Source organism: Telmatherina bonti (assembly GCF_933228915.1).
Source record: "Telmatherina bonti genome assembly, chromosome: 11".
Classification (NCBI taxonomy): Eukaryota; Metazoa; Chordata; class Actinopteri; order Atheriniformes; family Telmatherinidae; genus Telmatherina; species Telmatherina bonti.
The window spans coordinates 15,401,418-15,427,497 of NC_136629.1; the positions used below are offsets into that span (position 1 = coordinate 15,401,418).

The following is a 26,080-nucleotide window of genomic DNA, read 5'->3' on the forward strand; positions in this document are numbered from 1 at the left end:
TATCCATGATTGCGATCACACTGTACTTTGGTCAAATATGCCAAACCTTTACAATAAAATATCCCCATTCCCACCAAATCAAATCAAATCAATCAATCAATCAATAAACTTTATTATCATTGCACAAGTGCAACGAAACAGCTCTCTTGTTAAATGATTAAATAAATAAGCAAAAGCACATAAATAAGACACAGAAACAGTTCTAGAAAAAACAAGCACTATTAATGAGATAATGCAAAAAAATATGAAAAAGCAACATTGTTTCACAGGTTCCAAAACTGCAGCTAAGATTTATTTCTATGTGGAAACAGAGTTCAGTAACGCAACAATTCTGGGGTAAAAACTGTTTTTCAGCCTGTTTGCTCTTGCTTTAGTCAGGAAGCATCTGCCCGAGGGAAACAGTTCAAAAATATGGGGGCCAGGGTGGAAGGGGTCTCTGAGAATACTCTGGACTCTCCTGAGACAACGTGAGTCGTAAATGTCCCCCAGAGATGAAAGAGCACAGCCAATCAGTTTTTCGGCAGTGCTAATGACCCTCTGCAGTGTCTTCTTCTCTGCAACTGTGCAGCTGGCAAACCAGTTGCAAAGATGGCGCTTCACTAGTATTTAGCGAAAGAGAGGACAAGGCCCATGTGAAGAAGAAAACTCAGTTTCCTCCTCTTGCAAACTAAACATGGAGCAGGAAACTATCACTGTGTTGGACTTTTTACTTTTTCTTATGTAAGTATACTGCAGAAATACACTGCAACAATGGACGTAGTATGAACAACAGATGAGGCAGAGGACCCTTAACATGATCACTACGTATTTAACCACAATGCAACACCACATCAAATGTAGGAAGTGACTTTTTTTTGTAGTTGCTTCCTGTATTTGGTCTGTTTGAAACGGGCAGAGACCTGCGTTTGTAGGCGGACTGACTTCGCTTCTTTGGTCCAAATCAGAATTTGTTTGGCACTTTCACGTATCCCCAAACGAAGCGGACTTTCTGATCAAATTGACTAGCATTCAAATAAAAAAAGCTTTTGAGAACGTGCCCCTACAGTCATGGAGACACTGATTGGAGGAGGCCCTCACGCTCTGAATAGCACTAAACACACTATGAGGAAGCCCCACTGTGTTCAAGTTGAACCATTCACAGGCCAGGCCCATAGTGCCAGGTGTTCTCGATGTGGATGGAACACTGTCTCCTCTGCCTGTGACAGAATACCTCAGGCAAATTGGGATCTGCCATGGCTGCCAACAAAGAGGCCGATAAATCTCCACCAGCCAAGACATTGGGCAGTGCTAAGCAATCAGGATCAGTGTGCGCTCCTGTTCCCTTACTCTGGGTAGTGTGGGGGGCACAAGAGGTAGTGGGGGAAATTCATAATAGGAAGTGGGGGCAGATGTGTGCCAGCGTGCCCACACCCAGCAACAAGCTCGGGTCATGCATTGAAAAGAACAGCGGACAGTACACGTTGTCTCTCGATGCGAACAGGTCTACCAGTCTCTACCAAAGAGTGGGGGCTGTCAAGCTGTCCTTTTCTTCTTCTTGGCCTGCTGACTAATGGTCTGAACAGGTTGTCCTGGCGAGGCTGCTGTCGACGTCGTGGCTTTTTTGGGCCAATCGGGCCTGGCCTACTGTCTCATAGGGCAGCAGGGGCCGAGACAGGAGCTGGGGCTTTTTGCTGCTTGGAGATCTTAAGTTTTAGGGAAGGCCACAAAGCAGACTGAACGGAAGAGGATGCTCAGCTTTCTGGCCAAGGCAAAATTGGATAGCTTCATCCTCTTTCTTCCTGGCCTCACACTGTTGCTGCGTCCAAGCCAGTACAGCGCCAAAATTGCAATCTGAATTGATGATTGGCATGTCCAGGATATATTCTTTTTCTCTTTTGAATAGGTTAGTCAGATCGGCCCGTTCCTGCAAAACTATCATCCCCATAGATTTACCAGTGGCCTGGACCACACATCACTGCATACGGAGGCAAATGTCCATGATCACAGTAATCTCTTCCCACACAGCTGGCTCGGGAATTGTCTCCATGTGCTCACAGAGCTCTGCTTGGGAAGCTGAGAGCATGGAGGTGATGTTGAACGCCCTGACAGTTACAGCTGGGGCCTTGTGGGTTCTTTCAGTAATAGCAGACTGACAACGGTCAGCTTTTGATGGCAGTGTAGGGCTCCTGGAAGACACAGTTGACAGCCGTGAATGCAGGTGGGCTGCAACTAGTGGTTCCATAAGAGGCTTGTGGACCATGCCATGTTTTTCCATGTTCTCCAAGTCCAGAGAGAAAGCCTCTTGAATTTGACTGAGGGGATGGTCTTTCCACTTGACGAGACCTCTTCTAGCAGCTCTGGGAAAGCAAGGAGTAGCTGTTTTGATGCTCTCAAGACCTGGGGTAATTTGTTCTCCTCATAACATGACTCATGATTTTACACTGCATTCATGTTCAAGGTCTGAGTAGGAGAGGATGGTATGCCCTCCTGCTCTCCCCACAGTGCAGAAATAGTGTCAGGCTGTTTTGTATCAGCCTGACGTTGCACAGCCTGATAGTATTTGCATTAGTCCTCCCTGGATATGAGAAGCTCCGAGAAGCTCTTCCTCATCCTCATAGTTGAGGTTGAGAACATCATCCATATGGGTGGTCACTGGTGCCATGCTCATCTGGGAACCCCAGCTAGTTATGGCACGTGGCTTCGGCTCCACATCCGCATCCTGCTTATTATTGCCAGTGGGCAGGAGCCCAACAGTGGCCAGGACCCAAGCAGGGGTCCTGGCCTGACAAGCTAGCTTGGCATGCTAACCGTCATCAGAAACTCTTCACGGTGAAACAAGCACAGTGCATTCACAAACCAGGGGGAAGCCATGGGGGCTTGGATAGCCGCCAGCACGTGTTCCAGCCCAAGGCAGTTCGAGCAGACCTTGCTTGAGATTTTCTTCCCGCAGATGCAAAAAGTCCCTGTTTCCTCTGGTGTGAGGAAGGTTTTCAGCCATTGCAAGCTAGTTGGAGTACTAGCCAAAATGAATAGTGCTATAAACAAAATTGCAGATGATGTCACTTCCACGTCTACTGAACTGGCCAATCGCTGAATAGAACCATTTATCTAACAATATGGAAAAATAACACCCGAGAGACATATCAGTGAATCATTAAAAGGACAATGGGAGTATACTGAGAATAATCAACAAACTTATAAAAGAAATACATACATTGGAAATTGATCAAAAATAGATGTTTCATATTTCAACTCCTTTCCTTAAAAAAATTACACATACAATTTTGTCTGATTACTGGTCTTTATTAAATCTGTAACATTGATTACACTTGCTCTTTCCAAACAGTACCATATGATCAGCTGCTCATTGTTAAACAAAGCCAAAACATCTTTTCGTTTGTGTAATCATTGAGATGTTGACACTTTGTTTTCAGTGTTGAGTCGTATAGGAAGTTAAGGTTTTTTTTTGACCAATCAACAGACAGCAGCTCATCAAGCTCCAGCATTTTGGTCCCATTTTTTGGGACCCATCAGAAATGTCCCAAAAAACAGAGCAATTCGTATAGGATATTCCGGTCTGGCATCCTTTGCTTGGTTTTCGCTGTGGAAACACAAAAAGATGTGCACCTCCCATACGGTCACAACCAGACCCATTGGTAAAAATAGGGCTTTAAATCCAAAGACTCAATAGGTCCAGACCAGAGTCTAGATATAAACATGGAGAATCCGCTTTTAGCTGTTGTGCTGCAAACAAGAGGAGCAAACTGTTAGTGGCGATTAAAGGGGTGCTATTATGGTATTTTGAGTTTTCTGAGCTTTCTACAGTGTTGAATCCTCATCAGACATGTGAACGGCACGGTTTTTTTTTTTTTTTTTTTTTTTTATCACCTAAACGCATGTTGAGTTGGAGTTTGAATTCCAGCACGCTCTCGTTCGGTTTCCATGGCGACGAAAAACGCGTCGTTTTTAGACAGTTTTTTCTACTTGGAAATCCTTGTGACGTCCCGGGGGATAAGGTTCAGTGATTGGTTACCTTCTACTGGTTAACAAGGGCATGTACAAATACATCAGGCGGGTGGAAAACGTGGGATAAAGTTATTTCCAACGATGGCTGGTGAGTTTACCAAAGAGAGACATCCTGCTGCATTCATTGCTGTGGGTTGCTGTTTTCCACTTCGTTTTCAGGGTCTGATTCAGGTTCCAACATGTAGGGCTGTATTTTGTTTTTTTTTTATTGAGTTTATATCAGCCTAATCCTTCTGTTTATGAGATGTTACAATGACGGCGAAAGCAGTTGCGGTGCGCACTCCCGATGTAGCGCGGTGGCGGGAGGCGGGGCTTAATGCGGAAGAGTCTCAATCCACTCGTTTTGCCCATAGACATCATATATACGTCTATGGTTTTGCCCACAGGCTGATCTGACAGCCTACGGAGAGGGTCGGTCTGAAGTAAATAAAGCGATTTGTGACAATAACTCCATCAATCCCAGCCCTTCTGGTTTCAGAAATAAAAATAAATTAGCCTGAAATGCACATAATAGTTCCACTTTAAACTTTTACCAAATACAAAGACACTTTCACATCAAGGTTTAAAAACATTTCTTTTATCTTGCACATAAGGTTGAAATCTGCACTGCATATTTTTACTTATCGAGGCTGATGTTTGCTTAACATTTTAATTTAGCTACTTTATATGACTTGATATTTTGTAAAATTACTTTTACACCATTTTATTTAAATGATTTGGATTGTTTCTGAGTACTGTGAGTTTTTTTTTTTTCTATTATACACTTTTATGTATGAAATGTGCAATATAAACTAATTTATTTTACCTTTAAAGTGTAGCACCTTTATGATTAGCCCTGTTAATAAACACTGCTATATCAGTGTACAGCCATTATGCTATCAGGCTAACAATGTATAAATGTAGGCGGTCTGGTTTAACATGTTGATGTTAAAGATAGAAAAAAATAGCTTATGAAAAACTTCCTCTTCACATCATGGGTTCATCTATATATGAAAGGATTCCTTTAGTTGGGCCGGGCGGATTGATCCAAATGTCATCAGTGTTGATAGCAAGGCCAGAATCAAGGTCATTTGATTCTAGTGTGCTCAGATTGATATTTTTCTTGCAGTGGGGTTTGGGGAAAAAAATGTGAACGAGAGAACAACAAATAGTACGTTTTGCTTTTGACTTTATTTCCAGAAACAATGGTGTGAAAAAATGGACCAATTTTTTATTTGCTGATGTTGTCACTTTGTATTGTTTATAAACAAATTGGTTATGATCAACAATTAAAGGCAAATAACTGAATGATTGGGTAATTTTAAACAGAAAGTAACGGTATCAGCTTGCTTTGCTTTTGATATACTTTGTATTTGATTAATATAAAAATTTGCAGCATAACCCAATCTTATGCATCAGTTCTTCAGAGTGACTGCAGAGCGACTCTGTTACTCATTATGGCAGTGCCGTCAATCCTTCACCTAAAGAGAAAATAGCTCCTCCTTCTATGGCTGAACCACACTTCTGCATTTTGGACTTTCATTATTAAAGACAGTTGGACAGCAGAAGCAGAAGCAGAAGCTGGTTACAGACATTTACTGCAGCACAAATCCCAATAAGTTTAGAAAATGAGCAGCCAACCTCCTCTGGTGAATGTTAACAACTGGATTGCAGAGAACCAGAATGCTTTTCTGCCACCAGTGTGCAACAAGCTCATGTGAGTTTTATTTCCATATTTCTCTGCTAACGAAAACAATATATTGCAGCTATTGAGTAATGTGTACTTTATACTTTTATACTTTATGCAGTTTGAAAAAAATTGTTTTGCTCTGAGGAGATGAACCAGAGCAACTGGACATGCTGTGATCACAGGATTTGCTTTCATTTTTGTTCTTCTTAGGCACTTTTCCCAGTTGCTTATCATGTTTGTTGGAGGTCCTAATACCAGGAAGGATTATCACATAGAGGAAGGAGAGGAGGTGAGAGATAAAAATCAACCCTATCTTAATGTAAACACATATGGACTCTGACTATTTTCCCAATTACTCTCAGTTCCCTGCATGATTACCTCGTCCTCTAGTAACCAGGTCAAAGTCTGTGACAGTGTTGCAACTCTTGGCTCAGTTATTTTGGCTTTCTACCACTATTAACGTTTCTTGGGTCCTGGTTTTCTTGGCATCTTTGGCTATCGGGACCTTTGAAGTTTACAGTGTCAGGGAGTGTAGGCTGAAAGCCACATGAAACAAAATTAATCAAAAGCAAAACTTTTTTAGACTTGCTAAATATCTGTGTATGTTTCAGAAAGACAGTCATTGTCAGAACACACATTGCAAAGTCCCACTATCATAATAATGTCTTATTATATCTAATCAAATAATTATTTGAATAATGTTACTTATGGCCTGGATGATATAAATACACTTCAATCAAAATGATGATTTTGTTTACAGGTACATGCTCTCTTGTTCCATATTGTTTTTCCATCATCAGTAAAATGATCAATACATGCCAGAGTTTCAGTCGTAGAGCCTCAAACGATTACACCACTATGCCTGCCAGAGTAGACTCTTAAAGACGTATTACGCAACTTTCTGACCTTAAAACCCCTCGTTCCAGACTGTTTGATGACACAGTGACATCTATCATGTGTATTTCTGGAGCCACTGACACCCAGCAGCGTCCTGAGGCTGAGAAACCGTACTATACAACCTTTACATCCAGGACGCTACGAGACGTTGCAGGAGGGCTTTGCTTCATGCTGGAAAACATTCTGGCTTTTTGAACACACAACGTCGCTGATTCAGCAAAGAAACACAAGAAGATTAAAAGAGAGAAAATGACTAAACAAGAGTCATCATAAGATTGTTTTTTTGCTGGCTGGAGAGAGCTAACAAGTCAGGTAGGATGCTGTCAATAGGATCGCGTGACTGGGAAAATGGCAAAAGTTCTGTTGTGTGTCGTTAAAGGTCCCTTATCAAACAGTTTTTAAAAAAAAATCATCTCGATTTCAGAGGTCCAACTACATCAAAATGTTTTACCAAATTCAGCTTTGGTCCTAAATTTCAGCCATTCCAAAAATCACTCTAGTGAGATCTACGTAGAACAGGCTGTTTCCGTTCCTGAACCTACAAATGTCCTACAAATGTTCCTGAGCTGTGTCTGTCCACACCCACCTGACCCATCTGTGAACTGATTATTACAACTAAAGTGGTCATCTAATGTAAAAAGTAAAGCAAAATTAAAAAAAGCAAAGATTTTGTTATCTCTGTTTAATTAACTGTAGTTTATGCAGGATGATTCTGCATTCAGTGTCTTCACGATCACTCATTCTTCACTGATAATGAGAAAACCTTGTTTAGTGCCAAATTACATGTTTTAGCAGTGATTGTTTAGCTTTATAGATTGTTTAACTTGGCACAATTGTCACATATTATTAGGCTCATAGCATAATTACCTAAGTCATATTTTAACATTGTTCAGGCAAGGATGCAAAATGAATCAGCAGTGTTAGGAGAGTGATATTAGGCAGTTATCACTATTTGGCCAAAATATTACTCTAGCAATAATGCTGTGATGCTAACAATCTATTAAAACTCAGAACATTGATAAGATGATGCTATGTAAGGGCTGCATTAAGATCAAGAACACGGTGTTGATATAAAACATTTAGCTGGAGCAGATCCCAGCAATCATCAGGCGAGACGAGAGGCAGGGTACACCCTGGACAGGTCGCCAGTCCATCGCAATGATATAAACAAATAGAAGTAAATTACATACCTCATTCACTTGGAGTTGTGCATGCGGACTTTACTTAGATTAAGGTCAGTTTACACAAGTATTAATATGATTTTAATTATCTGTTCATGAGGTAGCAACCCTCCACGCAACCCTTTCTGGCTCAGCTTCACAGCATTTACTTGTGCATACAGAATTCAGCGCTGCCACTTTGCTTCAGATTGTTAATCTTTTTGTATGTAGAGAAACTTTATACATCAGTAATGTGCTTAAATAAAGAAAAAAAGTTTCTTAGACCATGAGCAGGAGGGATGCGTCAGATGTTTAGACATAGCTGACCTTGTGATCCTGCAGAGGGTGCTATATTATCATCTTGCTCAAATGGTAACCTCTCAGTAAACCAAGCTTATGTTTGCATGCTGTATAAACGAATAAAATAAAATAAAATTCAATTCAGTTTGATTTGTATCGTTCCACTTCACAACAAATCCATCTCAATCCAATTCATAGTAGTCCAATAATAAGTCAATTAAATCAAATCCATCATATGAGTCACAATATTCAGATTTATAAGAAATGTATTCATATTAGCCAATAATTACCAAAACCAGTAAATGGCATTGAATCTTTCTTCAATTTCAGTCCTCTATTGTCAGCATGTATGGGGTAGCAGTGGAAAATAAAAACTCGCTTTAACAGGAAGGAAAACTTCCAGCACAGCCAGACTCAGTTGAGGAGAAGACAGAAGTGAGCCCATCCTTCATAACAATACAAGGATGGCACCAAATAGTCCGAGGAGCTGCTTGGAAGTCTTTTGTGTTTTATACTTTAGATTATATTGTAAAAAACAAAGACAGACTGATTGTCAACCTGAAATGAAACTACTGTTCTGCACTGCACAACAAATTTGTTGCCACCGAAGTGAGAATGTTGCTACCAAATGAAATAAATCAGTATCCAAACATGTCTGAATCCACTGACTTTTGGGACTGTGTGTCACAGGGGTGGATTTAGTCATTTTGGGATCCAGGGCAAACCACAAGACCCCTCCATCACCTCATTAGTCACAATTTTATAACTCTTATTTTTCTAATATCAGTTATTATCTTATTCTTTTGAATGATTTTTCTTTGTTCACACTAAAACAACCTGTATGAGTGGCCAGAAAAAGCAAGTTTGAAAACCTGCTGGGTGGTTCATGGTAGCGCTAGCAGCTAATCCTCTCCATATTTCTTTACTGCGACTTTGTTTCACTTCATTTAAAGCTTTGGATATTTAATATTAGTTGTTTATGTGACAGATTGCATCAGATATTCATTTTCATAATAATTTATTTCGCAAACTTTTTTAGCAGTTGAAGTTGGCCAAAAGATATTTTTCTTGGCTTCCATTGGTACAAACACACACGACACTCATCTATTTTCACTGTAAGTTATCTGTTACTTTCTTTAGACATTTTTCATTTGAGAAGTGGTAGTATAGTGGTAGAATAGTAGTATAGTAACTGCTTATAAATATGCATCCTTCTTGATTTCTCTGAAAACTGACTATTTCATTAATAGATGGATAAATCCTAACTTGTTATTGAATTTATGATGTAACTGAACAGGTCACCTTCAAAATTTTCCTGGACTGTGACCTAATATTATCATTAGATTCATAAAGCATGATCATGCACTTTTAGTTTGTATATTTTTTTCTGCCAGAAATTTAAAATAATCCTGCTGTAAGTTGATGTGATATTTTAAAGTGGCCATTGAGAGCTGATGTCCAGAGCGATTGCCAACCTTTGCCTGATGGTAAAGTCCACCTCTGTCATATAATAAGGTTTACGTTTCTGGACAGATTTTCCATACTGACATGTTACTTCAGGTTCTTATAATGAATGATCCACAGTTTGGTCTGTGAGTTGAGTACATCATACTTGCAAGTAACAGATTTGTACAACTTGAAGTTGTTCAACATGCTTGAACATGGTATGTGATCCAGGTTTTGTCTTCTTTCATCTTCTTCTTGCTTAGCTGTTCTACCAGCTGAAGGGGGACATGTGTCTGAAAGTGATTGAAAATAGCAAACACAAGGATGTGCACATCAAAGAGGGAGAGGTGGGCTACTGTTTCTTTTTAACCAACATTTCTGGAATCTTCCTGAAAAGCACAAGCTTTCCCCGCTGCCTCAAATGGCTTCTGCTCATGAAGATTGTCTTCACTTGTTGAAGATAAATGAATGTTTATGTTTGTGACTAAATTGTGTGACAATGTTTCTTCCTTGGGTTATTTCTGAATGACATGACATTTGTGACATGTAGTTGTCTTACCACTTGCAGATGTTTCTGCTTCCGGCTCGGATCCCCCATTCCCCCCAGAGACAGGCTAACACTGTTGGGCTGGTGGTTGAGAGGAGACGGCTGCTTACAGAGACTGACTGCCTGAGGTTATCTACCTCTCTTCCCCTTTAGTTTAATAGTAGCAGAAAATTAAGGCCAGGACATGAACAGAAATAAGCTGAAGGTATAGCTTAATTATAGTATTTCTGAAATGCCCCAAGAGCTGAGAGAGGAAGCAGCTGTACACAGATCTTGTGAAAATGAGTGAGGAGTGCTTTGTTAGAATTAATGAAGCATTGTAGAGGAAACCGAACTTAAAATGATAATAACATAATAATTAGAATTAGAATTACATAGTTGATATGCAGTGAAATAAAAGTTTAGGATCATTTCCATCTTAGGGTGAAACTAAATGAGACTCAGTTTGGAAATATTTTTAAAACGTAAACAAACCAGTGATTTAAGATCAGGATGCAGAGTATTTGCTGGGTACTAAGACTTGTGATTTTGCACATTTTAAATAATAAACTTTGTGGCATAAACAAAATGAGACATCTTTAAAGAACTGAAAGCAGAATCAAGATTAGGTTCTTTCTTGTTACTTATTTCAGGTACTATGTGGACAATAGCACTGACACCCTGTTTGAGAGGTGGTTCTACTGCCAGGATCTGGGAACCCAGCTGGTGCCAATAATCAAAGAGTGAGACAATGCAACATACCCCTCCTTCACACACAGTTGTTTCCACAAAGTTACTTGCATCATTTTCTGTTTTTATTTGCAGATTTATGGCATCAAAGCAGTGCAAAACAGGAAAACCTGACCCAAGTGAGTTGTTCAGAAATGATTTCAGTGTTTTCTGCTCTGGTGGCCTGTCCCTTTAAGCATTTAACGGCTGCTGTGTTTGTGTTTGAATGAACAGATGAAATTTTTAGAGAGCCTCCGTTCCAGCTCAACACCATGAATGTGATGTCGCCATTTTCCTTCAAAGACTGGCTGGAGAAACAGAGGCCATCCCTTGCCAACGGCAGGCCCATCGACATGTTCGGAGCTCAGTTTGAGACAGAGGTGCTCCATTATTTCAGAGAAAAAAGTTCTCAGCTTTAACACAGATTTACACTTTACATAGTATTTCAAAAACAGACATCCCAGCCTATTTAAACACACTTTATCATTTAGATGCTGAATAACTCCATATTTATACTAAAGGTGGTCTTATCAATCAGTACTTGATTTAAAAGGTATCTAAGTGCCCTTATACAACCATCTAACCAGGTTGCCTGCTTGAGAAATATAAGTAAAACATGCAGCAAGTTCAGAACTCCATCAGCACGGATTGAGTGACATGATGATATGACATCTGTGTCAATGATCTGCTTATCGATAATTAATCCATAATCAGACGCTGTTTTACACCTGCTACTGTAAATAAAACACTTTGCTTCATATCTCTGTTTAACCTCGGCATAATGATGGACTACACCAAAGTTTTCCCTGTTGATACGACACCATTAGTTTATTGTTTTCTTTCACTAATATCAATGCCGATACTTTTTGCCCCTTAAACCTTTGGCGTGACAGGTTTGCGTACTACTTCTAATATTAATTTATTTTATTTCTTTACATTTAAATATATCTTATTTATTTGATTTCATTCACTCATACGAATTAATTTAATATATTATTTATTTACGGTTACCGGTAATGTAAATTTATTTATTGTTGTTCATTCATTCATTATCTGAACCGCTTAATCCGATTAATTGTCACAGGGGAAGTGGAGCCTATCCCAGCAGCCTTCGGGCGAGAGGCAGGGTACAACCTGGACAGATCACCAGTCCATCGTAGGGTTAACACAAAATGACAAACATTCATTCACACTCACATTCACTCCTGTGGACAATTTATAGTAACCAATTGACCTAACATGCATGTCTTTGGATGGTGGGAGGATTGAACTAGTGACCTTATTGCTGGGAGGCCACATTGCTAACCACTATACAGCCGTATTTATTGTGATAAATTTATTTAAATAGTAATAATTTTTCTTTATTTTGGTCCAGCCTTTTTCTTTTTGTTTTCTTTTTTGAAGCCCTGATATTTTTCCTGTATTTATTTAATTGTGAATAAATGTATTAAGGCATTAGGGGAAGTGAACTGTGATGGACTGCAGGGTGTACCCCGCCTCTCACCCAAAGATTGCTGGGATAGGCTCCAGCTCCCCCACGACCCTCAATCGAACCAAGCGGTTCGAAAAATGAATAAATGAGTGAGACACTAGGGGTTAAAGGAAAATCACATAGTTGTGTGCGTTAGCATATTAATAGCAAGGGCAGTATAAATTATGAATTAAACCGATTAACATAAATACTTGAAAATAATTAATATAAAATTATAATAAGCTGTCAATAAGTAAATTATTAAAAATTAGATGAAAATTAAATGATCACTTTTAATTCATTTCAGTTCAATGTAAGATTATTTAATTTTCTTACAATGTATAATAAAAACTAATGCAAAATAATAACATAAAAGAATCAACGAAACACTGTGATGGACTGGCGAGCTGTCCAGGGTGTACCCTGCCTTTTGCCCTAAGACTGCTGGGATAGGCTCCAGCTTCCCAGTGACCCTGAAATGGATTAAGTGGTTAGGAAAATTAATGAATTAATGAATCAACAAAACATAGTGGTCAAGAACCAGTTGTGTATTAAAACACAGCATTATCATCATCATAATGACATCATAATCCTGCAACATGGACGACATGGAGGGAATACACTGCACTTATTTTTCACCTGTACTTTTATAGACTAAAACTCTGGGAAGTAAAAACAAATGGCATGTTTTGTATTCGTGCAGAGTGGTATCACAATATTTCATAAAAAAGTACCAAATCCCTTATTTTTGATCAGCAAATATGGAAGCATGAATTCCCCACAGTATCAATAGGCCCACCCCAACCCCGACATATTTTCCTTCAGTGTGGACTGGGCCAAAAAAAAAAATCAGCCCCTGTTTTTCAGTCCCAACCAACCCATATATGTTCATGAAACTATCTTTAAGTAAACAACCACACCACAAAAGTTGGTGGTAAAGCCAGAAGGGAACAGAGGTTCAGATTTCCCAGCAGCTTTGACCAGTTGAATGTTAAGTTGTAGGTTGAGTTGGCTGGATGTATGAAAATGTGACAGTATAGGCCTTGCTACAGAAAAGGGGCCTTTGATGCTATCAAAACGTCAACAAACATTAAATACAGGCATTAATTAAAGCAATTTTCCAAATTTGTATTTATTCATATAGAATTAGCATTTGGGAGATTAAAATAATCTTTTACCTCAGTTATTGATGGCACAATTTACCCCAGTGTTTCCTCTATTATGGCACAACTTACTCCACTTAGAGGGCAAATTGTGTCAAAAAAACCCTTTTTTTTCTCAGGCGTTATCTCTCAAGCAGTTTATTTAAGATCCAAAGTGATTGTTCCCAGAGATGCACAACATCCTGAACTATATGTACATATTTTATTTGGACCAATCACTGTAATCTCCTTGCTTTCATGGCACTTTAAGTAAAAACTGGCGCTACTTACCCTGCTCTCCACTATTCACATTGTCCCTCTTTTATATAAAATGACCTTCTGGGAGTAATGATGATAATACCACATTACATTTAATCGAAAGGCAGCATTTCCTGTGAAACAGCAGGAGCAGATAAGATGTGCTGATAGATGATAACACACAAAGAATGTTGTTACGGTGCCAACAGGCAATGGTGTTTGGACCTGGATTGACTGAGACGACAGTGCAGCAAACAGATGCGTGGATTTGGCAACTGGTACGTATGTTCAGCACTGTGTGTTCAAACAATCCATTGTTACAATCATATGCTTCCTGGTAGCTGATTTTGTTGTCTTTTTCTCAGGAGGGCTCTTCCAGAGTTACTGTGGCTGAGCAGGAGTTCACTCTCTCCGTTGGAGACAGTTTACTGATCCACGAGGAGAGCCTGTGAGTCTGTTATTCCATCTACTCATTCTGTTTGGCATACAAAATGATTAGAGGGAAAAGTTTAACTTTACAAGTATTTTAAATAAGGTGGAATGACTGTAGTCCCCATTATATTGATTAATTGTTTATATGGATGATTTCTGTTGTGGAAAAAAATGACCAGTCTTGAGTCCTCTTATGTCAATATCGTCACAACTTCTCTCCAACCAGGCATGCAATGAGTTTGTTTCTTTCTTTACCAACAAAATGATATAAATCAGACAGTCAGTTAGTGCTTCCATGCCAGGGACAGGACATATGTCCTCACTGCGTCTACTCAAAGGGGACTCTAATCCCATGACAACATTTTCCATTTTTTAAAAACATGTATGACATTATTTGCCATCTGAAAACCACCACTGTCTTGATTCCCTGCCAAAAGGGTTTTTCCAGAACCTGAGATATTTTATAGATGGTAAACCTGTCTCTGCTTTCATGTGTTTACCCCCAGGCCCTAAAATCCGCCACCATCAAGCCACTACTGAAAAAGAAAAACATAGACTCATACTTCATGAGCAGCTACAGGCTGATATAGAAACTCCCCTTTCCAGAGGTGGCAAGTCCTGGTCCAGAAAGTAAAAGTCCTGTCCGGCAGCTGTTCCGACCAGTCACTAAACAAGCTGAATCTAATGAGCAGAGTTTATTTGCCAGGTTAACGAGCCTGTTAGTGAAAACACCTGTTCTAAATGTACATGTAGATCCAAAAACATGGCAGGACTTTTACTTTCTGGACCAGGAATTGCCACCCCTGCCCCTTTCTTAGTAAGATGATAGAAAAAGCTGTCGTGCAACAGTTACACAACTTCCTGACACTAAATAACTGATATGATGTCTACCAGTCAGATTTTCGGCCACACCACAGTTCTGAGTCTTCTCTAGTTAAGGTCTTAAATGAAATCTGCTTAAGCACAGATAGCGGCAACATTTCAGTCCTGGTACGACTGGATCTCAGTGCTGCATTTTTTTATACAGTCGACCACGACATCTTACTAGACTGGCTGAAAAACTGACTCCGTGACACTGCAAATAAGTGATTTGAGTCTTATTTAAAGGACAGGGACTACTTTGTGTATGTAGGTAACTATAAATCTGGGTGAACTAAAATAACCTGTGGTGTTCCCCAAGGCTCTATCTTGGGGCCACTGCTGTTTAAAGTGGAACTATTATGTGCATTTCAGGCTAATTTATTTTCATTTCTGAGCCCAGAAGGACTGGGATTGATTGAGTTTTTGTCACAAATAGCTGTATTTACTTCAGACCAACCCTCTCCGTAGGCTGTCAGATCAGCCTGTGGGCAAAACGAGTGGATTGAGACTCTTCCGCATTAAGCCCTGCCTCCCGCCACCGCGCTACATCGGGAGCGTGCACCACATCTGCTTTCGCCGTCATTGTAACATCTCATAAGCAGAAGGATTAGGCTAATATGAACTCAATAAAAAAAAACAAAATACAATGTCAACACATAGCATTCAGCCCTACATGTTGGAACCTGAATCAGACCCTGAAAACGAAGTGGAAAACAGCAACCCACAGCAATGAATGCAGCAGGATGTCTCTCTTTGGTAAACTCACCAGCCATCGTTGGAAATAACTTTATCCCACGTTTTCCACCCGCCTGATGTATTTGTACATGCCCTTGTTAACCAGTAGAAGGTAACCAATCACTGAACCTTATCCCCCGGGACGTCACAAGGATTTCCAAGTAGAAAAAACTCTCTAAAACAACGCGTTTTTCGTCGCCATGGAAACCGAACGGAGACGTATTTGTACATGCCCTTGTTAACCAGTAGAAGGTAACCAATCACCGAACCTTATCCCCCGGGACGTCACAAGGATTTCCAAGTAGAAAAAACTCTCTAAAACGACGCGTTTTTCGTCGCCATGGAAACCGAACGGAGAGCGTGCTGGAACTCAAACTCAAACTCAAACATGCGTTTAGGTGATAAAAAACGGTGCCGTTCACATGTCTGATGAGGATTCAACACTGTGACACTGTAGAAAGCTTAGAAAACTCGAAATACCATAATAGCACCCCTCTAACGTCTGTGTTCTCCCACTCGCTGAAATAAGTAAAAACAATAAAATATGTTACCATAGTTATGCTGATGACACACAAATCACATAACCATCTCACCAGGAGACTATAGTCTGATCCAAACTGATCGAATGCAGACAAATGAAGACAAAACTGAAATAATAGTTTTAGGAGCCAAAGAAGACAGGTTAAAGGTGAGCAATCAGCTTCAGAAAGCTACTTTAAATACTAATGACAAAGCCTAAATACCTTGGCGTGGTGATGGACTCAGACCTGAACTTCAGCATGACATTAAGACAGTCATGAAGTCACCTTTTATTACTTAAAGAACTTACCAAGGATTTAGGGACTGATGCCTCAGCAGGATTTAGAAAAAATTGTCCATGCATTTATCTTTAGTAGACTAGACTACTGTAATGCCGTCCTTACAGGTCTCCTTAAAAAGTAAATCAGACAGCTGCAGTAAGTCCAGAACGCTGCTGCTCGGATCCTCACTAAACCCAAGAAAGTAGATCATATAACTCCAGTCCTCAGGTCTTTATACCTCCTGTCTGTCAAAGAACTGACTTCAAAATACAGTAGTTTATAAAGCACTGAATGATTTCAGACCAAGATTTCAGGATCTTCTGGTTTGTTTTGAACCAACCAGATCCCTCATATCATCAGGGTCAGGTCTACTTTCTGTTCCCAGGGTCAGAACCAGACATGGACGCAGCGTTCAGTTTTTATGCTCCCCACTTAAGGAACAAACTCCCAGAAAACTGCAGGTCTGCTGAAACTCTTGGCTGGTTTAAATCAAGATTTTTTTATTCACAGCCTTTTATCAAAGTAACTGTTTTAACCTTTTCTTTTAAACGTTTTGTTTGTTTGTTTTTAATGCTCTTTGCACGTAATTCTTTAACGTTTTTATGTAACGCACTTTGAATTGTCTTGTACATGCTATACAAATTAATTCGCCTTTCCTTGGATGAGTTGGAAAAAAATTTAGTAAATTTGTCAGATAATAAGACAAGTAAACAGGTGAATAAAAGAAGTACAATGTAGTTGACAGTTGCATGTGGAGAAGCCGTTCAGAAGAACGTATCTGACAGCGTTCTGAAGAGGTTGTGACCACAAGGTCAGAGAAAAGTCTGAGAGCTGTTGGAAAGGCTGACTCTGGGAAGGTGATAGAAAGTGTCGCCATCTTTTGGATAACTTGAGATATGGTTCTTACACATCATCATTGTTCATTTCCTACATGGATCCTTTTCTGGGGTCAGGTTGCCCCAGACGAGCAATGTTGACTTGTTTTCTCAGATAGCACGATAGCGATACCAGTAAGAACAGAATAGAAGAGAGAAAATAAACTGTCAAACTCCTCTTCATTTATGAAAATAAAAACAACTTATTCATGCTTTTTTTCTTCCTAGGTACCAGTGGCAAAGAGATGAGGGGACCGTTGCCTTATTTATTGTCCAAAATCCAGAGCGGAAGAGACCCTAATCATCGTATGCCATGCCAGAGACATATTAAAATAAAGCAGTGGTTCCCAACCTATTTCCCTGAGGACCCCCATCACGCAACTACCAGAAAGCCGTGGACTACAGCGGAAAACCATGCTTGGTTTTATGCTTTTTATTTGCTAGTTTCTAACCATAAATTCTGGCTTAATCCTTTCCTTTAACAAAACCAAAGTTAAGATGATTATTATATAGCCTTACTTTTTCTTGTTTTTCTTCAAATTAAAGACGAGTCATTCGCACTGCGAAGCTTCTCAGACAATGTTACTGAAATTTTGCAAAGTTTGTTTTTTAGGCTCCCAAAACACTGCTTCCTTGTGGATAAAACACACATAGGTGAATATTTCTCCGCTCACTACTTCTGTATCAACATGGCTTTAATATAAATCACACTGGCTCTTAATAGTCAAGCTTTGGGGACCCCCTCTTTTGGTGACCTCTTTGGGTGACTAAACATGTAAAGAGAGTCTTATTTCTCCACTCTGAGATGTATAAATGCATAGTTCACATACAGTAAATACACAGATGGTTTATGGTATTTTTCAAGTTTGGTTAAACTTGAATAAAAATGAGCCATTTAGATGTTAATGAGGAGTTTGTGTAACCAGCATTAATTGGCCACTACTTTTAAGTATCTGTGCTTATTGGAAACAGAAAGCAAAATGTGATTTTCTGACAGGAAATTATAGATTAAAGACTTTCTCCCCCAGACAATCCTGGTGTAATACTACAAGTAAAAACACAAGCATGAATTCATATGAAGAATTCCACCTTTCTGCCAGGTGATACTGAAGTAATACATGCCAACTATGGCTTGTCAGATAATTACTTAACCAGTAATTTAAGATGAAAGTGTCTTTTCAAGAGAAAAGCACAACAAAGTACACATAAACTCACGTCATGTTTGGCTGTAATGTATGACAAGAGGTGCATTGTGTGGAAAGCCAGAAAATTCTCCACATATTTCTTAACTTTGATAAAGAAAAAAACATCAAAGCTACTGCAAAATCACCAAGTTTTAATATGCAACTGTAAAATATTTTTAGCAAAGCGATATTGCTTTTTACAAATATGTCATGAAATATTTTAGAAGAGAATAATTTTGCTCATTTATGAAGTCTTATTCTTAAAGTGTTCCTGATAACATACTGCTCTGCTATGAATGCTGCCGCTGCCCATGGGACGGCATACTCCAAAGTCACCAGCCCAGCCAGGTTGTACCTATGAGCTGAATAATCCCAGGGACAGGCCCCCAGCAGTGTCAGGCCCACTCCCCAGCTGAACTCCCAGAAGTAGATAAACAAAGTGTAGGCAGCCAGTCGCACAGGCAGCGGCTGATCCTGAGCCAGCAGCCGCGCCCTCACGCCCTCCATGAAGTAGATAGCAGTGGCGTACATAGGAAGGGCCCACAGGCTGCTGTGACCTGCCAGCCTCCGGTCCTGGGTGCTGCACCAGTCATACACAGCAGTGAAGGCCACCTCGCAGAGGCAGCCATGCAGAGCGTACACGTAGAGACGAACGAGGGCGGAGGGGCTGCTGTCACGAGGTTGCATCTCCACTGGATTTTCTACTCCAGTCCCTGCCATGAAAAAACAGATGTTACCATGCTTTTAGTCTGGTAAAACAACTCAGAATATCCAGTAACTGGAAAACGAGTCACAAAAACAAAGGTTATGGGCATGCTAACGTTTTTATTCCAATATGGCACAAACATTTAAGAGAAACAAACATTGCTTTGTTAAATGGGTGGCAGGACATGTGTTTGCACAACTGCGGGATTATGAGTCAGTTAACTGTGGTTTTCCAAAAGATGTGTTTCTCTTCCCTGGAAAAACAACTCCAGATATCAGATAAGGCATTACTGATAAAAGAATTCCTTCACACCACCTGGCACAGTGAAGGTAATAAAGTTATTCCAATACCTTTGCCACATTTTATTAAGGCAGGAGATTAATTCTACACCCAGTTAAAGTGAATGTGATGACAGTTCTGCTTAAGTTGCAGCATATTTGAGCAGAAATCTTTACACAGAAGACCCTCCCCTTCAGTTAGACAGACAGGCCGTCCTAAACCTAAAGACAGTTTAAGTTATTAACCTAACCCTTATATATCTACCTTGTATTATGACCAGTTTTAAAACAGAAATTTTCAATGATTTGTTACAATTTAGTGTGATGAAATCACCTTGAGCTGAAAAATTGGTTTAAAAAATTTGTTACGCTGTTTTAAAGCAGATTAACACCATGCTGTGATGACTGAATCTGCATTTTCAGGATGTAGCAGGGGTGTCACTCACCCAATGTAGGAATTTTTAAGCTCTGTATGGAGATCCTCTATAAGTAGTTTTTCTTTCAGCAATTATTCAGACTTGACTTGAGACTTCAGCCTTTCATGTTACAAACACCTTACAAACATTAGTTGCACTTAAAACTTCAAAACCATACATATGCTCATAAACTTGGCTAGCGGTCATATCTTTACTTACACAGATGAGTCGTAGCTCTTCAGTAAAAAGGCTCCAAAGTAGCTTAAGTATCACTTTACAGTGTTACAATAAATTATGTTTCCTTTTGCCCAGAATGACTGAAATGTTTGGTGTCCTTGTATTCTTCCTTTAAAAGAAAATCTTTAAAAAATAAATAAATAAAAAGAAAACTATACTATATATATATATTGCCTCAGACCATGTTTGACTTCCAGATACAGACCAGGTTGGTGGTGATTAACCAACTGGATAGACTGATAATGGATAAGCAGCAAAGGGAAGCTGTAGTGATAAATGGAGCCATCCCCCATGCAGGATGAATCTGGACAAAAGGAACATGAGAAACTGGAGAAATACCAGACTGAATGAAGAACTGGAGAAAGTCTTGAAGTAAGGAAACTGTAGTACCCATGGAGCACTGGGGGCTGTGCCCCCCATGCTGGGGAAGTGATACCTGGAGAAACATCCGATGTTCATCCAGAAGAGTATGGTCCCACTGTCTGAGATGATGTTCTTAAAGTTTGTTTTGTTCTTTCTGTGAAAATTTCATGTTGCTATCTCCTCAGTCAAATTGACAGCAGTGCAACTTAAGTCAGTGAAATAAAGTAAAATTACTACAAAAATTGATTCATGAACAATAATGTAATAAAAATTAAGAATAAATAATGAAAATGTCCAAATAATTATGGAAATTCCAGTTTGAAATTGCATTTTTTTTTTCATTAAGGACTGCATATGTATGAATCTTTTTTATGCATCTATTTCTCTCACTGTTTTTCTCAAAAATCTACCTACCTGCTCCCTTTTTGATTTGTTTTGTTTTTCTCTTTCTCTTAAGTACAGTACAAAAGTTTGTCCAAGCTTTCTACTGGCAGCGTCTGTTAAAATGCCCGACCACGTGTCCACACCCTATGTACATTTTTGTGGTTTTCGGAAATGCATGTTCTCAAAAAAAAACAAATTGTTACAATTCTAACAAAAATATTTATATTATGCACCAAACTGAGAATAAGTTGTTCCAGACTTTATTTTACACTCTTAATACTCAAAATCTCCGGTACACACAACAAAACAGTGCTTATATACTCATATTTCTATAGGAATCAATACAGACGATCAGCTTCTATTCTAATCATGATAAAATACTGTATATAAATTTCATTAGCCGGTCGTATCGTCTTTACTGTTTTTTTCCTTTTTAGAAATTATTCCTCTACAGTATAACCTGTTCAGTCCCGTTTGTTCCTCCTCCACAGGACACACAACACAGTATACAGGCTCTAATGCGGATTAACAGGTGAATTGCCCTTCTTAACTAATTAAAGGCTTGAAAAAATTCTTCAGCAGGTTTTCAGTCTGTGGGAGCAAATATTACCTTTTATTCAAGATTATCAGCCATTGAGATACATTTCATGTTAATAACACAATAAATAAATGCTAAATAATAGCACTGAACCCAACCTCATCACTTTGTTATTAAAGTGCAACAAAATAAAGATGCAAAGATAAATAACTGCACCTGAAACCCTGAAAAGGCCATTGCGACGAGTAAATTAAAACACCATTAACTCTCACCTTTGTCATTCCTCCCTTGTGCTCCCCCTGCTAGTTTTCTCCCCTTCATCCCTGGACAGTGTGTGGGTCTCTGTGCTTTTGTAATCCCGCTTCTTCCTTGTGTGTGTGCATGTGTTTGTGGCTAAACATTAAGCTGCTCCATGTTATCACTGAGACAGTGATGTCGCTATCACAGGCAAAAGCCATGGATTGAGGGAGAAACCCAGGTACCAACCTGGAACCACTCTAAGAAAAAGTACGTGTTCTGTGTGTGTGCGTTGTAATGACAGTATTGATCCCTCTCTGCTGCATGAATGTCCTCTTTTATTCCTAGTAAATACGTTAACTGGTGTGTTTTTAAAGTGGACAGTGTGTCCAAAACAAATATTTGTACAGTATATAATTATATAAATGATATCAGAGGTTATCTGTGAGCCACAACTGGGTGTGTTAGAGAAGCTGATAAAACATGCACAAGTACTGATAGATATTGTCAGATATCTGCAAAATGGCGATCTGGACCATCACATAATTGATGCATTTTCTAAGTTTTATTTCTGATCTGAAGAGCAGTCCATTATGCAGATGGGACATATCATTATACAAAGCACCATTTATCCACACAGATAAGGAGAATCAAGTCATTTGACCCAAGTTGAAGGACATACTGTGAGAGCAACAGTCAAAACATGGATACTACTGGCGGCAGAGCAAGGGGTGTATCCATGTACTGACACAAACAAAGACATATCCCTTAAACATCTTAAATTGTCTGTACAGTAGACAGATGTAGCAGCAGTGAGTCTCTAGCTTGATCTGTTTTAAATTGACTCTACACTGGTTTAAAATACCACATTGTAAAGTAGTCATGACTTGATCAATACTGCAACAGATCTTTTCAAAGTCTGAAAAAAACTGCAAGTGTCATCTTGTCTTATCATTGTGACATTAAAAACATAATCTGAAAAATATAGCAAATCTTTGTTTTTTCTTTATTTCTCCTTGAATTAGTAAGACACTGACATTAAAAAGCTGCACAAATAAAAGGTTTCCTGCTTTGTCTCAGGAGACATTTGATTGATTTAGCATTTATTAGATTTATTTCTTAAATCAGTTTGCACCTTGTTGGAGGCTGATATGTTATGTTAGTATGGTTGCTAGCTAAAACATCTAGCATAGCTCAGAGTTCCCTTCTGAGATCTGACATCAGTTTCAGACCTGCAAATATAGTGACGATGAAGGCCATTGTGATAAAGTACATAGTTAACAGCGGTCTATGCGGCAATTAAGAACATTATGGCTTCTTCTTCTTTGTTCCTTTCATGGGTGACACATCAGCTATACTGACCAACACTGCCCCTGTGGTTTTCTGGTGATAATACTCCATTTGCTACATCAAGGTACAGATTCCCAATCGACCTGAAAACAGACCGAATTGCTCACACAAAGCATTTAGAAGACAGATAAAATAGTCCATGTCTGCTTTTTGTGTAGATCGGAAATGAGCCCTTAGAGGTAGGGTGAAGTGCTGAGTAATCTGGGAGGACCTCAGAGGGGCTCTGCTCCTCCACATTGAGAGAAGCCAGATGAAATGGCTTTGGCATGTGGATAGGATGCTATCCCACCCAGAGGAAGCTATGGAAGACACAAGACATGCTGGAGGGACTCAGCTGTCCTGGACATTTGGGATCCACATAGACAAGCTGGAAGAAGTGGCTAGGAAAGGGAAGTCTGGGCTTTTCCACTTAGACTTCTGCTTCCAGGATCCCATCCTGGATAAGCAAAATAAAATGGATGAATGGATGGATAGATGGAAGGATGGATGGGTGATTGTATAGATGGATGGATGGATGGATGGATGGATGGATGGGTGATTGGATAGATGGATGGATGGATGGATGGATGGATGGATGGATGGGTGATTGGATAGATGGATGGATGGATGGATGGATGGGTGATTGGATAGATGGATGGATGGATGGATGGGTGATTGGATAGATGGATGGATGGATGGATGGATGGGTGATTGTATAGATGGATGGATGGATGGATGGAGAACTGGTCAGTCAGTTTGTTAAATGGTGCGGTGACAATCATCTTATAAGAAATAACAGCAAAACAAAAGAGAGGATTGTTGACTTCAGGAGGGACAAGAATAAACAAAGCACTGTTTCCATCCTGGGAGAGGAGGTGGAGGTGGTGGAGGAATACAAGTATCTTGGAGTTCAGCTGGACAACAAACACTGGACTGGAAATGCAACACTGACTACATCTACAAGAAAGGTCAGAGCAGACTGTACTTTAAAAGAAGCTGAGATGGTTTAACGTCTGCACCAAGATGTTGCATATCTTCTATAAGTCTGTTGTGGAGAGTGCAGTCAGCTTTGTAGCCATCTGCTGGGGTAGTAGCATCAGAACCAGAGACTTGAAGAGAATCAACAAACTGATCAAGAAAGCTGGTTCTGTGCTTGGAGTAACTCTGGAGCCGCTGGAGCTGATTGTCCAAAGAAGAATGCTGCACAAGCTGATGAAGATAGAGGATTCTTCACACCCTCTCCACAACACAACAGTTAAGAAACAACAAAGTGTGTTCAGAGAGAGGCTTCTTCAGGTCCGATGCAAGACTGAAAGATACAGAAGATCATTCCTGCCAGCAGCCATCAGCCTCCGGAACAATACCTCCTCAAAATAATTATTATTATATACTACAATATTGAATTTCCATTTGGGGATTAATAAAGTATTTTTCATTTAATTTCATTTTCATGGATGAAGCCTTTCCCTTGTACTTGTGTCATGGCTAAACTGCTTAAATTACCATGTTATGCTAACAAAATAGTGTGAAAAGCAAACTACACATGCTGAACTGTTGCTGTTTCTGAGCTAATATTTAATTCAAACTGAAACATCATAGTAGAAAAATAACATTTTACATTTGCTTTGAAGCTGCTGTACTTTCATATAAAGTTGATATAATGTTGATAGGCTATTGAATTTAGTCCAAGTACTGCGGCTCAGTTGTTCTTTTTGTGTGATGATGTGTGTTGTTTTAAATTGACATAGTAATCTTTCTTTTTTCTAAATATAGAAATGAGGAAGTAGGCTGCACTCGGAGAAAGCTATTAACATCTAAACACACGCTAACACAGACACCATAAAAGTAGCTTTAGTGCCCTATGCATGCAGTTTCACACAGTACAACCATAAAATGTTTCTAAGACAGATGTCAGTTCCTATGGTACCACTGTTGGCTGTTTGTGTTTGTTTTGTGTCCACTTCCATAAAACAGTTGGTTGAACAGTAGACATCTCGATCAGAGTCCAGAGATTGCAGCAAACACACCTTTAGGCCAATCAAAGGGGACTGAACTGCTGTCAGAGAGTCAGTGACCATAAGATTATCGAGCCGACAAAGGTCAGACAGTGCTGAACAGGGCTGGTTCTTTGCTTTGTTATGTACTGGGCTTCTTCTTCTATCAAGTTTCACTGAAGGAGATGAGCTTTCATTCAGTCTGAAATGTGAGAAATGAAACCATTCAAAGTTTTGTCACAGCTGGACTGAGATGAAACACAACAAGCCCAAATGAAATGTAAAGGTTAGAAAGGATGCAAAAAAATAAGATGGTGTGAAATGTCAATTAATGAGAAGTAGAAATGACTTTTGAGTACCTTATATAGAATCAACAAGTAAACGGGAGACGATCTGGGCATCAGGTGAGTTAAAATGGTATGAATTCACTGATGGAAATGAGAGTTAACCTGTGGTCCTATGAATCTACGCAATACTGGAATAAATGCTTTTACATCAGCAAAAGTAACTAAGCAGCTATTACCTTGAAATCCCCCACAGTGATTCATTTGAATTCAAAATGTTCTGATATGTTGCATCCCACGTCAAGGAAAATTACCCAACAAATATTGTATAACAGCATCAAAAAGATCCATGTTGTATGCAGTAAGTGTCTAAGGCTCAGCCTTTTCCCTTCCCTCATGTTAAAACATGCCCCTAAAAAACCTGCTTTAATAGGAACTGGTGAGATGTTATCACACCAGATCATTTTCACTTAGAGCTGGAGACTTTCACTCACCATTGTCGTTACCTCCTGAATGCACTATTTTATCTGGGACTTATGGTGAGTACAAAACGCTCCATGCATTATGTTTGAACTGCATATATACTTAAAGTTTAGACCTTCAAAATGACTGCTGCTTCCTAAAATGCAGATTAGTACTGTTAGAGCGAAATAAAGGAAACTGAAGCATAGAGCTTTCTGAAAGATTCAGATAGACCGTAGGATGTTGTATTATAAATATTCCACTTGTCAAATAATCTATTTTGCTAGTTCTCACAGGAAGTTTTCTTTGACATAACATGTATAATGAAAAACATTTTATATACAAGTAGTTTTTGTTACAAT

The 26,080-nt window shown here is 39.3% G+C and overlaps 2 protein-coding genes across 2 annotated transcripts; one reads left to right on the plus strand and one right to left on the minus strand.

The window, feature by feature from the left end:
* Positions 1–5,612: 5,612 nt before the first annotated feature.
* Positions 5,613–17,688, plus strand: haao (3-hydroxyanthranilate 3,4-dioxygenase; the record flags this gene model as incomplete). The annotated part of the gene is made up of 10 exons (XM_079248348.1): positions 5,613–5,701; positions 5,885–5,963; positions 9,741–9,824; positions 10,046–10,152; positions 10,657–10,746; positions 10,829–10,872; positions 10,967–11,112; positions 13,813–13,881; positions 13,969–14,051; positions 17,535–17,688. 10 exons carry the CDS (start codon positions 5,613–5,615, stop codon positions 17,605–17,607), a joined length of 864 nt encoding a protein of 287 aa, XP_079104474.1. The 3' UTR covers positions 17,608–17,688.
* A 1,042-nt stretch (positions 17,689–18,730) lies between these two features.
* On the minus strand, positions 18,731–19,177 carry LOC306762286 (transmembrane protein 229B-like; the record flags this gene model as incomplete). The annotated part of the gene is made up of 1 exon (XM_079248728.1): positions 18,731–19,177. The coding sequence occupies one exon, from the start codon at positions 19,175–19,177 to the stop codon at positions 18,731–18,733; it is 447 nt and encodes a 148-aa protein (XP_079104854.1).
* Positions 19,178–26,080: the final 6,903 nt, after the last annotated feature.